The following is a 14,216-nucleotide window of genomic DNA, read 5'->3' on the forward strand; positions in this document are numbered from 1 at the left end:
CCCATCGCAAACGAATCCTCACCTCAGATAAATCAGGGGAGAAGAGGAATATCGACCCGAACGCCGGCCGGTTTGTCCGTTACCAGTTCACCCCGGCTTTCCTCCGGCTGCGGCAAGTTGGAGCCACGTAAGTGAGAACGTGTGTCGATCTTTCAGTCAGAGACAGAATAAATGCGTTGTCCTCTGTCTTTGGGATTTCTCTGTCTCACCCACCTCTATGTCTCCGTCTTCGTCCCCGCAGCGTTGAGTTCACAGTCGGAGACTTGCCCATAGAAAACTTCAGGATGATCGAGAGACATTATTTCAGAGAGAAGCTGCTCAAGAGCTTCGACTTTGAGTTTGGCTTCTGCATGCCGAGCAGCAAGAACACCTGCGAACACATCTACGAGTTCCCTCCTCTGTCTGAGGACGTCAGTAAGTCTACACACACACACACACACACACACACACACACACACACACACACACACACACACACACACACACACACACACACACACACACACACACACACACACACACACACACACACACACACACACACACACACACACACACACACACACACACACACTCACACACACACATAAAGAAAATATCTTTATAGGCAAGGAAACATCTGTTTTGAAGGCATTGACGTGGCACTGTAATGGTTAACGTTTGGATAATGCTGGAGTCTTTGTTCATGAGTCCACTGCACATAAATCATGGTCCTTCTCTCCATCCAGCCATCTTTCCTCTTACGTGAGGGTATGAAGGTTAACATGAAGGTAGGGATGAGAGAATGAGGATGAAGGGATGAGGATAGGGATAAGGGAAGAAGGATGTAGGGTGAAGGAATGAGGGAAGGAGGAACCTCCTGAACCTAAGTCCTGCATCGAATAATATAAGAGAAGTTTTTCTTTCTTGTTCCTACATTGAAACCCTCCTCAGATTTAGCCTAGGACGCCGTCGGTAGACGCCGGCGTCCATTCTTCTGACCGCTGTGATTTGTTTGTGTGTTTCTGTGCCAGTCAGGGAGATGATCCTGCACCCGTACGAGACGCAGTCCGACAGCTTCTACTTTGTGGACAATAAGCTGGTGATGCACAACAAGGCAGACTACTCGTACAACGGTGGGACGTAGAGGCGACACACACACACCGACACGAGACAGATGGACGCACGGGCGGTCGTGAGCGAGGATCAGAGAAAACTGACTGTTGCTCCAATCGTCTCTCCTGCTCCATCTCTGTCTCCCTCTGAGAGAATTCCACAGAGGAAACACCCGTTCAAATGTGTCAGTTGAATTGTGAGTTGAGTTTGTCTGAGGCCTAAAAAGACGTCCGCACAAACACACACATAGTTCACAGCTCGGTGTGACGTGTGTGTTTGTAACAAAGTGAGAAACGTCATGAAGCAAAAAACTGGAAAAACTCTGTATCTTGAAATATTGATAGAAATTATTTTTTTTCATAGATGTACATGTTAGAAACAAATCATCCAAAAACGTGTGTTTTTAGGACTTAGATTCAACGAGTGTGTGTGTGTGTGTGTGTGTGTGTGTGTTTCTGTACTAGCGCTGGGTCGATTTCTGGTTTTGGTTTGGGAGCTTAACCCTGAGGCGACATTTGTGATAATGACAGGTTCTGGCAAATTAAAAAGTAACCTACACCAGCAAACTGTGCAGACAGTGTCATGTCGCAAAATCCAACCATTAACCAGTAACCACCGTTCATCATGAAAAGTAGGACAACATAATAAATAACACTTGAATGGTGGAGGGCACACCTCCGCCAATTAGTCCCCTTATGAAACCACATTTAGATTCTCTAGCACCAGATGTCACACACTCATAAATATCAGAAAGTGAGAAGTATAAACACATCCAGGACGTAAAGGCAGAGTAGTGAGAAGATTAGTTCTCATGATTCAGACTCATTTAACTGCTTTTTAACGACTGTATTATAGTTATGTTATAATGTAAAATGAGAGGCCTCCGATGAAAAACTCATAACATGTGTGGACGAGGGAAGTGGAAGTGAGGAAACTTATTTGGGATTCATCTTTCCATCTAGTGTCTATTATCAGTTTTTGACCATGTTGGAATCTTTGTGCTCCAAGTAGCATCTGCTGGATCAAGTGCGACACCTAATGGTAAAAGTCGTTATACCAGTCTGGTGTGAATTTGGCTTATAGAGTCAAATCGGTTTGTTTGGTTTTTTACACCGGCCCAACCCTACTGCACAGTGTGTGTGTGTGTGTGTGTGTGTGTGTGTGTGTGTGTGTCTGTGTGTGTGCGTTTGAAGTATGATTACTGTGTGTGGTAGAAATATATGAATTTAAATGTCAGTTGTGTGGCCATCAGGTTTAAAAAGGTCTAAATAGATTTCAATCTGTTAGCACATTTTCTTCAGCAGACAGTAGTTAGCTCTTAGTTAATGTTTCCTTTTTACGTCTGTTCTTTATTTCTTATTTCTCAAGTCGCGGGCCCTGTGTTGACCGTGTGGGGACCAGCTGTTTGTGTTTACTGTCACTGTTCAAAGCACAGCGACTCTCTGGAGGCGACACTGAGGAAACAGTGAACTGATTTGAGCTTGAGCGTTGTCGTCCGTGCACCCGCTGTACTTTTCCAGTCACATTGTTGCATCCTCATCGTCCAGGTTAACGTCTCGCCTTTCAGGAACTTCATAGGTAAAGAAAATGATTATAAATGTTTGGTATGTCTAAGTCATGAAGGAAAGGCCTGTGGAATGTAGCAGAAGACTCTCAGAGAACAAATCACCCCCAGAAATCTCACATATATATATATATATATATTGTGTGTGATGTAAAGTTTGTCTCTACTTTAATTCTTGTTTCATTTGTCCATTTTCTCATTTTTTGTGTTGTTTCTGAATCTCATACGTTATTTTTGGTCCGGAATCGTTCCTGATACTTTTTTACCGGAGTGTTTTGATCTGCTGTTATTTGAGGGCAGTTATTTAATAATCACCTTCACATCACAAAGAAAATCAGTAACTAAACTACCAAACCCATTGCACCGACATTGCAAGTAGCTTACAAAAAAAATATCTTTTCCCTCTTACAGACGTGGCCGAGAGGAAATTACTTGAATGCGCCTGTTTGATTCATTCATTGGTCCAAAGTTAATAAAATCTAACCAAGGGTTGGAGACACATTAGCAGCAAAAAGTAGTGAAACATCGCAGGAGGGAACTCAGGTTGGCTCGAGTCCACTTGAATGTACAGCAGATGTATTTATGACCTACTTTGATTTTGAGTCGAGGTCAAGTTTTTGACGAATCAAACGTTGGTGAGATGAATTAAAAAATAAACAAAGATTTATGGGTCTTTTTTGAAATATCCCGTTGTCTGACTGTTAATGTTGTGGGTGTGGAGAGAGTGAAGACACGTTGCTGACACGATGATGCTTTATTCTCAGAAAGGAAACGTTTCAGGTCAATAAAAAACATAACTCAGGACTCGCTCCACATCTTCAGTTTATTACGTTCCCCTGAGATAAATCACAACAGAAACGGACCTCAGTGACCTTCATAACTTACTGGCAGCTTCTTATCTCCCAGTTGTCCTTTAACCAGTGACACCTTCCTGCTATTGATTTGCACACTTCGCTTCCTCATTGCGCAAAGACACTTAATCAGTGTCGGCTCGACTTTGTGTGCAAGTCCTGATAACAACTGGAGCGGCTCTGTTAAAGGAATAAGTCAACATTTTTGGAGTCAGGCTCAAGAGTATTCACCAGTCGATTTTTCTATGATAGAAAGTGAAGTTAAAGAAATATATACATAAATTAGAGTAGAGTGCATTCCTCAGCCAAGGCTCAACAGTTTTTAAAAATTCAGCACACACTCATGGACATCAGTCCACTATCCATGAATTAGTCCCAAGGAAATTAAAGAAATTGTCAGAATATACAATGTAAAAGTAAAAAAAGAATCCTGTATTTAATGGCTTCCTTCTTGGCCCTTGTCCCATCCGTCCACCGTGGAAATCCAGTGAGTAGTTGTTGCGTAATCCAGTTGACAGACAAACCAGCATAGGTACAGGAGCGAAAACCAGTTGGCAGAGGTAATTAATCTCAAAAGCTCAGTGTTAAATCTTGTTGTTTTTTTGTTTATCTGTACAAAAACGTGTTAATCAGCCAACACTTGACAAGAAAGAGTGTGTTCTCCAAAAAATGTCAAACTGTTCCTTTAATGCCTTCTATAATATACAAATAAATACACAACTAAATCTGCCACTTTGGTTTTTACAAATCACAAGTGCAGAAATATAAAGTCAGTGCTCGTTCTTCGAAAAACAACCAGTGTGACCAAAACACCACAGTGAAACAATAACACGTGCAAAAAAAAAAAAAATAAGTGACCACAGTATTAATTTAAATCAACTGATACAATTCAGTTTTAGCTCATGTACGTGATGCCTGTGAACACAGCACGGCCACGTTATGGTAAATAACCAGTCAAACAAACAGTTCACTGCAGTTTCACGTGATCTGTCAATGATGAACACGTTGATGAGATCACGTCCCAGTCAGAGGAGAAAGTGTCAAGGAAACGGTCAGGGTGACGTGTCAGCAGAACGCCACGGATAAGGGGAGCTGGGTCTAAATGGTTATATTTTTACATGATTCATCTTTTAACTTTAAAATTTCTTTCTTTTTCACGATTTAAAAGAATCACCCTTTCAGCTACAGCTCTTAAGATTAAGTCCTGAAAACTTTCATTTCTCTCCAGCTTCTCTACGAACAAAGGAATCCTACAAGAAGCGCCATATTTATTGTTTTTGACCAAACTTAAGGGTTATATTACTGGGGCAGCCGTGGTTCAGGAGATAGAGCGGGTTGTCCATTAACCAGAGGGTCATCGGTTCGATCTCAGTCTCCCTCATTCTTCATGCCAAAGTGTCCTTGGGCAAGATAATAAAACTCAAATTCCCCCCTGATGGGTGGATGGCAAAACTGTGCTTTAAAGCGCTTTGAGTGGTCATCAAGACTCGGAAAGCTCCAAATAAATACCAAACATTTACCATTTATTTCAGGAAATGTATTCCTGAGATCTTTAGACTATTAACCTCTGGATTAAAAAATATATACAATTCTGATTTTATTATTTAATTTAGTTGCTTATCTGATTTTATGAAACATCTCATGAATCTTCAGCAGCTTTAAAAAAAACTATCCTGTCCTCCATTGTGTCCGTTCTCACTCAGGGTTGGCCCTGTGTAGCGTTGACCCAAGCGGGGATGGTGCCCAGGTCAAACATGGCGTATCCCCAGGTGTTGATGCCCAAGTTTATGGTCAAAATCCCTAAGATGTTCAGCATGAAGCCAGCTTTCACCTGGAGAACCAAACACATCAGATCAGCACAGGCTCAGTTTTAGTGACTTAAAGGTCGTCTCCTGAACGAGAGGCCCAAACAGAGGGAAAGGGTTGTCTTACAAAATAGCTGCATCAGTGTGGGCAGAGCCTTATTCTCAATCAATACACAACCAGGACTGTAGGATTCAAGAACCGGCTTCACATTTGGGGAGCTGTCATGCCGTCCATCTTTGTATACATCCATGTAAAGGACGGTTATCTCCCTCTAACAACGTTTTGACTCTTTTAAATTAGATCCGAGAATCATGGGCTCAACCCCTTCTGAGCCTTATTGATGTGAATGAGAAGATTTGTGTGTTATGAACGACAGATGTGTATGAATCTCACCATGTCAATGACTCTGAGTCCTCCAAAGGAGAAGGCGACGGCGTTGGGTGGTGTGGCCACCGGCAGCATGAAGGCCAGATTGGCAGCGAGGGTGCAGGGCAGCATCACGTACAGCGGGTGTATCTTTATCGCTATGGCCTATAAGAAACATAGAGCAGTTTGACACATGGAGTGTGTGCACAGCCGCGTGTGCATGTGGACATTTATTGTGTTGAGTTTACCATTGAGGCCAGGATTGGCAGGAACAGGGTGGTGGTGGCGGTGTTGCTGGCGCACTCGGTGAATGTGGCCACCAGCAGGGAGAGCAGCAGCGAGATGGCGTAGGGGGGAATTTTCTCCAGAGGGGTCAGGCGTTCTCCCAACCACGTGGACAGACCGGATCTCTGTGAGCAAACATACGAGGAGGGTTGATCTTCATGTAGTTATCGGTCATGCACGTGACTCATAGACATGCAACGACCAAAAGACCAATTTTTTATCTGTAATGATATGAAATAGAGAAAAGCAGGACCTCTGCACAATTTAATTGATTACCAAAAAAATCGAGTAAAAGCTCGTTGGGTTTTTACCTCACTGCCGGCCGCCAGAGCAAAGCCTCCTCCCAGCAGCAGGATGATGTTCCAGGGCATTCGCTCATGAACCTTCTGCCAGTTCAGCAGATTGGGGGGGGAATTAATCTTCTTACCTGCGAGACCCAGACGAGGTTTGAACATGAAACAGTGATTGGTTTGAAATCTCTCTCGCTGCATCTCTCATGAGCTGATGTTTAAATCCCACAAACCAGAGCCTGACCCACTGATGAAATATATATCATATCGGCTGATATCTTAGGAGTCATTGCCAATTATTATATTTATAAAAAATAATCAGCCTTGACTCCTAAGACGTCATTATGAAACCCTAATGACAAAGAAATTTAATTTAGGTTTGATATTTTACAGTTAAACTAGAAACTTTACTATATATAAGTATCAATATAACAACTTGAATCAAAAACACAAACATAAAAGCACAGATAAACATAAAGGCTGAAACCGATATGTCTCCCACTGGCCTAATAATCCGTGAGGCTCGAATTCAAAAATCCCAGTGCAATAGGGGTTTTTTAGTGGGGTCAAAATAAACATTTCACCTGCTTCGTCGTAACCGTAGCCTCCGAACTTAGGCAGCTGGGAGGGGATGGCGAAGAAAAGCATTGACATTAAGATGGCGATGGTTCCATCAGACACAAACCTGACAAACACAAAATAACAACATCCAACATATTGTATTAACTTTATTTGTGCTGCTGCCGTGCTTCCGGCTCCATTTCAGTGTGGTCACAGTGCAACGTCTGCAGAGAAAACGATGGAGCTAAGAGCAAAGGTGTTTCTATCCATTTGCAAACTTTGAGGGACTCAGAGAGAGTAAATAAGGTAAAAGAGTAAAATGAGAGGACGGAGAGAAGTTTGAAGGATGTTTCTCGTTTTCAGCTTCTACGTGTCATGTGACAGATTTCTCAGCTTGACGACTGCATGTTTCTGGCTGAAATGCAAGCTGGGAATTGTAGTTCAAGTCTCATCTGATTATTTTCTAAAACCGGTGTTGATATTTTGGACTGACAGTAAAAAGACTCAAGCTGTAAAAAAAGGAAAATGAATATAAAATAATCCCAGTGATGTTTCACTGGTGTGTTTCATCCAAATTGTTGTTTTCTTTACCCTGGAATGGGCCCTTCATATTTAAATACTTTATATTTACATCAGGAGCGGATCCTCTCTACGGAGGCAGCCATGTTTTTTACGGTAGCCCAGACTGGACAAACTAAACCTTTTGAGTTTTTCTGACAACTGAAGATGCCACAGGTTCTCTTCCATGTTTGGAAGGGGAGGGTGAGGTGAGGGGTATTCAGCTGCAACATGCAACTTCACCACCAGATGTCACTGAATTCTACACACTGAACCTTTAAAAGGAATAAGAAATATTTGGCTTTGGCTACACTTTCATCGGAAAAAATATAAAAACTTCACCAATGCGGGAGACTCACGCCTTTTCCTTGTTGAAGAGCACCGTGGCCCAGCCGTCAATGAAGCCCGGCTCCCTGGTGAACCACAGGAGCACCAGCGTGGTGAAGATGACGAGCACCGCCACCTCAGCAAACGTCAAGCGGCCCAGCTTGAGGTACTCCTCCCTCATCACCTCGCGCGCCTCCTGATCTCTGCTGCTCTTCATGCCACAGCCAAATGACTTCTTCATGCTGCGGAGGAAAGTACAAAGTGCAACGATGACTTAGACTGATCAGAAAATCATGGAAACGTCTGAAGACTGAGGAAGTTAAAGTGAACCATTAATTCACATAATTGTGACAAACTTTATTAAATACTCCTCAGTGACCTGCAGTGGAGGGCTGTAACAAAGTACATTTACTTCATTAATGTACTTATATCATTTTTCACGTATCTGTATTTTACTCAAGTAGATTTATGTTTGGGTACATTTCACTTTTAATTCACTGCATATACCAGCAACAATCTGTACTTTCTACTCCACTACTATTTTATAATAAAACATGTTACATTCATTAAAGTAATCAATAACGAGAGTGAAACCTGGTCCACTTATCCAATCAGAGTGGGCAGGTAACATTAGACCCCGCCTCCTTCAACAAGAGCAAAGCGAGAGGTCACCGCCAAGACTCCGCCTTAATGGTGCCATAAATTGTCCTATTAGGGAATGGGGTTCCTTTACTTTAATATTTAGCATACCTAAAAGCAAGTACTTACTTTTAATCAAGTAGAAAAGTGAATGTACTTTTACTTGAGTACACTTTTTATTTTACTTATTTGTGCTATTACTTAGCTCTAATGTTCAAGTACTTTTTCCAACGCTGGTGACCCGGTGAAACTCTACAGCCGGTTAGCTTAGCTTAGCATAAAGACTGAAAACAAATCTGCCTTCTTATGCTTGCTTATGAACGTGTTGTGTGACGTTTGTTTGATTTGCTCAGAGCACGCAACCATGCAATGAAGTTACCAGTGGTCACAGAATCATCTGCGGCCGACTGTACGAGTCTGAAGTGGCCTTACTTGAAGCCCAGGAACATGAACTGAAGCCAGATCCAGGAAAACACAAGCATGAGAACCATGTTGGGGAAAGAGAAGGCGAACCAGCTGGCGAAGTTGATCACGTCACCATTTTCAGGAAACATCCTTCACAAAAACAGACAAGAAAGATGGACAGATGAGAGGAGGAAAACCAGCAAGCACAGTATTCTCCTGTACTTGTTGAGTGATATATCAAGGTCTTACTTGTCGATTTGGCCCTTGAGGATGATGTTGGTGGTCGAGCCGGTGAGCGTGGCCGTGCCTCCGATGCTGGCAGAGTAGCACACGCTCAGACTCATCCCCTTGGTCAAGAGTAGGTACCTGTCCTCCATCGCTTGTTTGCTGGACTCCTTACACGACTCTGGACTCACCTCACGTTTACCTGTAGCCCGACACGTCCAGAGGGTTCAAATCAGTGGGAGGTTATACTCTCTAGAAAATGGTCATCCTGTTTTTACTTACACACTCTGTCCTCCTGCTGAGTGTTGGTGTCTGGCTGTTTGTCGTTGCTTATTTCCTGCTTAGTGGATGTGGGCTCCATCTCAAACCCGTGGTTGGCCTCAACCGCAGCCTGTAAATCTCGCTCATCCGCCTGGATCTCGATGGCTTTCAGCTGCTGCAGAATAGCTTCGGCGATGGGCAGCATCATGGCCGTGGTGGCCGTGTTGCTGATCCACATGGAGAGGAAGGCCGAGACGATCATGAAGCCCATCATCAACCTGTGATACATGGCAGTGAGAGGAAATGACTATGAAATGATGGAGCATCATTTTCATATTTAACATATTTGATATCATCCAATAAATTGTGAGAGGAAGGTTTTATGCTGTCAACTACATGGAATTCATTTTGTTGCTTGGTAATATTATCAAGGTCAATAATTTATGATAAGGTATCTATTTTTGCCCATCTGCTCATATATAGGAAGCAGGGTTTATGACCTATACTGGAGACAACCACCAGGGGGCGATCCAGCAGATTTTACTTCACTTTTGGGAGTTGTGGCATCAACCATCTTTATATACAGTCTATGATATCCACTATGAAGTTCTTTATAGGCAGCGATGACCCCACAGTCGAAGCTTAGTTTTTCTGTGTGTTGTAGCGTGCACAGATGAGCGGTATCGTTTCTTACAGGGCCGGACGAGCGCCAACCACCAGCAAAACTCGCAGGGCGATGCGCTTATGGAGGTTCCACTGCTCCACTGCAATGGCCACCAACAGGCCGCCAATGAACAACATGTTAGAGTCTTTCAGGTATTCAATACTGACCTGAAACACATCACACACAGACACAATCATCAGCGGAAGAAGCTAAAGTCCAAACGTGTGCAACAAACCAACAGCTAGCTCCTGAGCGGCTGAAGTAACCTGTGAACATGCTGAGGTAATGTAACATCCAGATTGTTTTACGAGCAATAAAAGTCAAACACTGGCATCGGCAGATTGGAACTCGTCTGTATAACTAGAATACGTCCTGGAAATAACTAACCGGAAGGTCAAATTAACACTTTGAGGGCACAGAGCCTAGTTAGGGCCTAGTTATTATAATAATAATAATAATGTAAGCTTGTGCCGAACTTTAATCATCTCACATATCCTCAGGTATTGCTGAGGTGAGTGCCTGCAAACTTAGACCCTGACTACACATTTATATTTGTTTGTTTTATGTTTGCTTCATGTGGTTTTGCTAATTTGCTGATTTTGAAAGTCTATTCAAAATATTGGAGCAGATCATATGAGGAGAAATGAGTTTTCCTTCCTTTGATTGCATGTTGGGACATAGTCGTGTTCAATCATGAAAGGATGACAACAACAAAAGAACTGAAACAAAGCCTTGGAAATATTTGTGTGTTTTTCCGAGAAGAGAAACTCCTAATGAAAAAAATGTACAAGTGCATATGAATAAAGCACAAACGTGTATATGAGAGCTGTACCTCTCCGGCCGTCATGATGCCCATCATAGGAAAGAGGACGACTGGCAGCAGGGCGGTCACAGCCAGAGGCATGCACTCTGTGCACCAGAACAGAGCCATGAGGATGATGGCGTAACCACATCGTGCTTGCTGTAAACAAAGACACACCCTGGGGTCAGAAGTGGCAGGAAACAGCAGAAGTAAAAACACGTAAACACAGGCACGTTTCTACACGTCTTCCAGCTGTCACATCCTCTGACCTACCTGGGACTGTTTAAAAGGCAATAATAAGACTTTACACACTCAGAGAGATTAACCCTTCATATCATAAAACAAACATTTGGTCATGCTCTTTTCTCCTCAGAGTCCAGTTAATGAGTCCTGATTAAAATTGCTTTTCCTCCAGGACCCGTTTAAACCACGCGGCACAAAAATTTCCACTGCCGCTCACACGAGACTGCGCTCAACTCAATAGATCACAGATTCATAGAAACAGCCGGATTTAGCAGGATTACACAAAAACGACTGAATCGATTTACATATAAATTTGTGGAGGGGTGGGACATGACCCAAGGAAGAAGCCATTCAGGGTCCAGGATTTTTATTTCAACTTCCGTTGAAGATATCCAGAGAATTTATTGGCCTTGATGAAAAAACCTGACGTTTGGTGTTTAGGAGACTGATAATTATTCCTTCAATTTGATATCGATCCAGATCTAGTGAATTTAGATGTAGTAACATAAGGTAAGGCTGTTTTTGTTATAAAGCACATTTCATACAGATTCAAGGTTCTGTACATGGATATAAAACAACACAAAAAGACAAAAAGAAAAGAAAAGAAATCATGACAGCACAGATTAAAACCATTTTCAAGTAATAAAAAACGATAAAGAATAGAATAAATTAGGCGTTGAGATTAAAAAGGGTAAAAGAAATAAAATACAAATATGAAATTAAGTTAAAAGAGTAAAATAATACAAATAAAACAGATAGAAATGTGTAAAATAATAAAATATAATAAAAAGATGGTATGACCATAGCTTTTTTTTAAATAATTTAGTTAAAGGCATTTGTGAATAAAAAAGTTTTAAATCTGGATTTAAAAGCTTCAATGTGGACTGTTAGACGTGGATGGAGGTATGCGCTTTGCTGAGTAAATCAGAATCAGAATCAGAAGTATTTATTTATTGCCAAGTAGGTTTACACCTACCTGGAATTTGCCTTGGTATATAGGTGCATACAAGGAACATAAAACATAAAAACACAATAAGTACTACACACATGAAAAAAAAAAAAAAGGATTTATATGATCTCGACCTGGATGAAGTTCATGTACATGACTCCTTAAGAAATAGGTTGAGACAAGGTCATTCAGTTCCTTCAACCTCAGATACGGTCAATGCTTGTGAATGTGTAAGAATAGAAAAAGAAAGGCACGTGCGTCTTTATGACACAAAACTCCCTCCACAAAGGCAGTAAATGTTAGAAAGATATATGATACTCCTCCAGTGTGCATAATAGTTGAGGCGTTATGTCTGCAGGTTGTCTGTACGTATGCCCCATTCTTCTGAGCACAATATCACAGGAACACCTTCAAGGAATTTCCTCAAATTTGTAACAAATGTCCACTTCGACTCAAAAAATCGACTAAATTAGATTTTGTTGGTCAAAGGTGAAAAGTCACCATCACAGTGACGTCACAAAACATGTTTTGGCCTCTTGATTGTGATCGCTCAAGTTTTGTCTTCTAATTTTGGTCAAAGGTCACAGTGGCTGCAACCCCTTCTCCTTTCCTGTTTTGTTTGACTGACACTGACAAGAATTTGCCGATTAAGCCTCTATCAATGTTGCTAAACATGTATAATCACACAAACACTTACCGGCGTAGGGCTGATGAGCGGCAGGGGAAGTAGTATCAGCGGAGTGATGGAGATGATGAAGTAGTTCCTATGGTACCACAGCCACTTCAGCCAGACACCCATGACTCTGCTGGCAAAAAACAAGCAGTAACCCAGAGGTTAACTATCCAGATGTTTTCCTGGTCGCTCAGAGCAGACACCTGCTGAGTAGAGAGAAGACAAGACTCAGGAGCAGGGAGAACTGCAGAGTGAAGACGGTGACATGAACCGCAATTTATTCTTTTTATCTCTTTCAGCATATCAAACATTAACTCGACACAGAGGAGATCACACTCCTTAGATAACATCCCTGGGTGGGGCCTCAGGGCATGTGCTACAGAGCTGGCTGAGGTTCTCACCTCCATCTTCAACCTGTCGCCCTCACAGGCCACACCCACCTGTTTCAAAACCACCACCATCCTCCCAGTGAGTTGGCTGAATGACTACAGGCCAGTTGCACTCACTCCGATCATCATGAAGTGTTTTGAGAAAGTGGTTCTGGCCCCCATTCAGAGCAGTATACATGAGACTCTGGACCCCTTGCAGTACGTCTACCGCCCAGTAGAAGCACCTCGGACACCATCATCTGCAGCCCTTCACATAGCCCCCTCCCACCTGCAAAACATCAGGATGCTCTTCATAGACCACAGCTCCGCTTTTAACACAGTCGTCCCTTACAAGCTCACTAACAAACGGCCAAACCTTGGACTCAACCCCACACTCTGTGACTGGCTGTCAGATTTCCTCACGGCAGAATTGGAAATATAACGTCAAACAGCCTTGTGATGAACACGGGTGCCCCACAAGGATGTGTTCTCAGCCCCATGCTCTACACACTGTTCACATGTGACTGCGTCACCTCTCACAAGGACAACACCATCAGGACATTGTCTACGACACCAGTCATTGGATTTATTACTGGCGGCGTCGAAACAGCATATAGACGTGAGGTGGCAAGTCTGGTTGACACGGTGTGAGGAGAACAATCTCACCCTCAACACAGACAAGGCCGAGAAAAATTATCATGGACATGAGTAAATAGAGGAGAACTCATCTGTCGCTGTTCATCCCGGGGCTTGGGGTGAGCAGTGTTGTGCCATAATGCATCAAACGTGATACCATGAAATGGTGTGCCTTTCGGCATTCAATAAATTTGGTTATCAAAATAAAATATTAAATATTAATATTTAATTATTAATATTAAATAATAACTTTAATTGATTAAAGTTACCTCGGGGCACCACCCTTCAAAGGAAGGGAAAAGATAGCCAATTTATTGATTAAGTCTCATAAAAGTACTAACTACAAATTTGGAACTCTGATTAACAATTAAATTAATAACTATAACCAAAATTACCATATAGATAGTTAGCTAAGTTGAAGGATATGGAGTTCTTGACAGTGTAGAGGTTGGCAAAATTCACTTATGCAACATTAATGAAAAAACATTTGTGAAAGAAAAACATTTATTATGAATATAATAAAGTATAAAAACGCCGTGGCGCTGCGCGCAGCCGCCTGGCAGTTCACACAGGACGCGCATTTCTCCACGCCGGTCATCCTGCGATTCCTCTCCGTGATCACACATACAGCTGATATTTGTCATGGGT

The 14,216-nt window shown here is 42.3% G+C and overlaps 2 protein-coding genes across 2 annotated transcripts in view; one reads left to right on the plus strand and one right to left on the minus strand.

Moving 5' to 3' along the window:
* Window positions 1-3,344, plus strand: part of unc119b (unc-119 homolog b (C. elegans)) — an 11,922-nt gene extending 8,578 nt beyond the window's left edge. Inside the window, exons 3-5 of the mRNA XM_035179330.2 lie at window positions 28-127; window positions 242-414; window positions 1,014-3,344. Of these exons, the coding sequence (XP_035035221.1) occupies window positions 28-127; window positions 242-414; window positions 1,014-1,126 (386 nt within the window). The 3' untranslated portion in view covers window positions 1,127-3,344. The remainder of the gene's footprint in view (window positions 1-27; window positions 128-241; window positions 415-1,013) is intronic.
* Window positions 3,345-3,405: 61 nt separating this feature from the next.
* Window positions 3,406-12,732, minus strand: slc13a2 (solute carrier family 13 member 2). The gene is made up of 12 exons (XM_035179329.2): window positions 12,589-12,732; window positions 10,730-10,858; window positions 9,928-10,064; window positions 9,255-9,511; window positions 8,997-9,174; window positions 8,775-8,897; window positions 7,736-7,945; window positions 6,842-6,942; window positions 6,279-6,394; window positions 5,931-6,092; window positions 5,710-5,847; window positions 3,406-5,341 (listed from the first exon to the last, which is right to left on the minus strand). The coding sequence occupies exons 1-12, from the start codon at window positions 12,688-12,690 to the stop codon at window positions 5,210-5,212; spliced, it is 1,785 nt and encodes a 594-aa protein (XP_035035220.1). The 5' UTR covers window positions 12,691-12,732; the 3' UTR covers window positions 3,406-5,209.
* Between the last annotated feature and the right edge of the window lie 1,484 nt (window positions 12,733-14,216).

This window comes from Hippoglossus stenolepis, chromosome 15, assembly GCF_022539355.2.
Source record: "Hippoglossus stenolepis isolate QCI-W04-F060 chromosome 15, HSTE1.2, whole genome shotgun sequence".
Lineage (NCBI taxonomy): Eukaryota > Metazoa > Chordata > Actinopteri > Pleuronectiformes > Pleuronectidae > Hippoglossus > Hippoglossus stenolepis.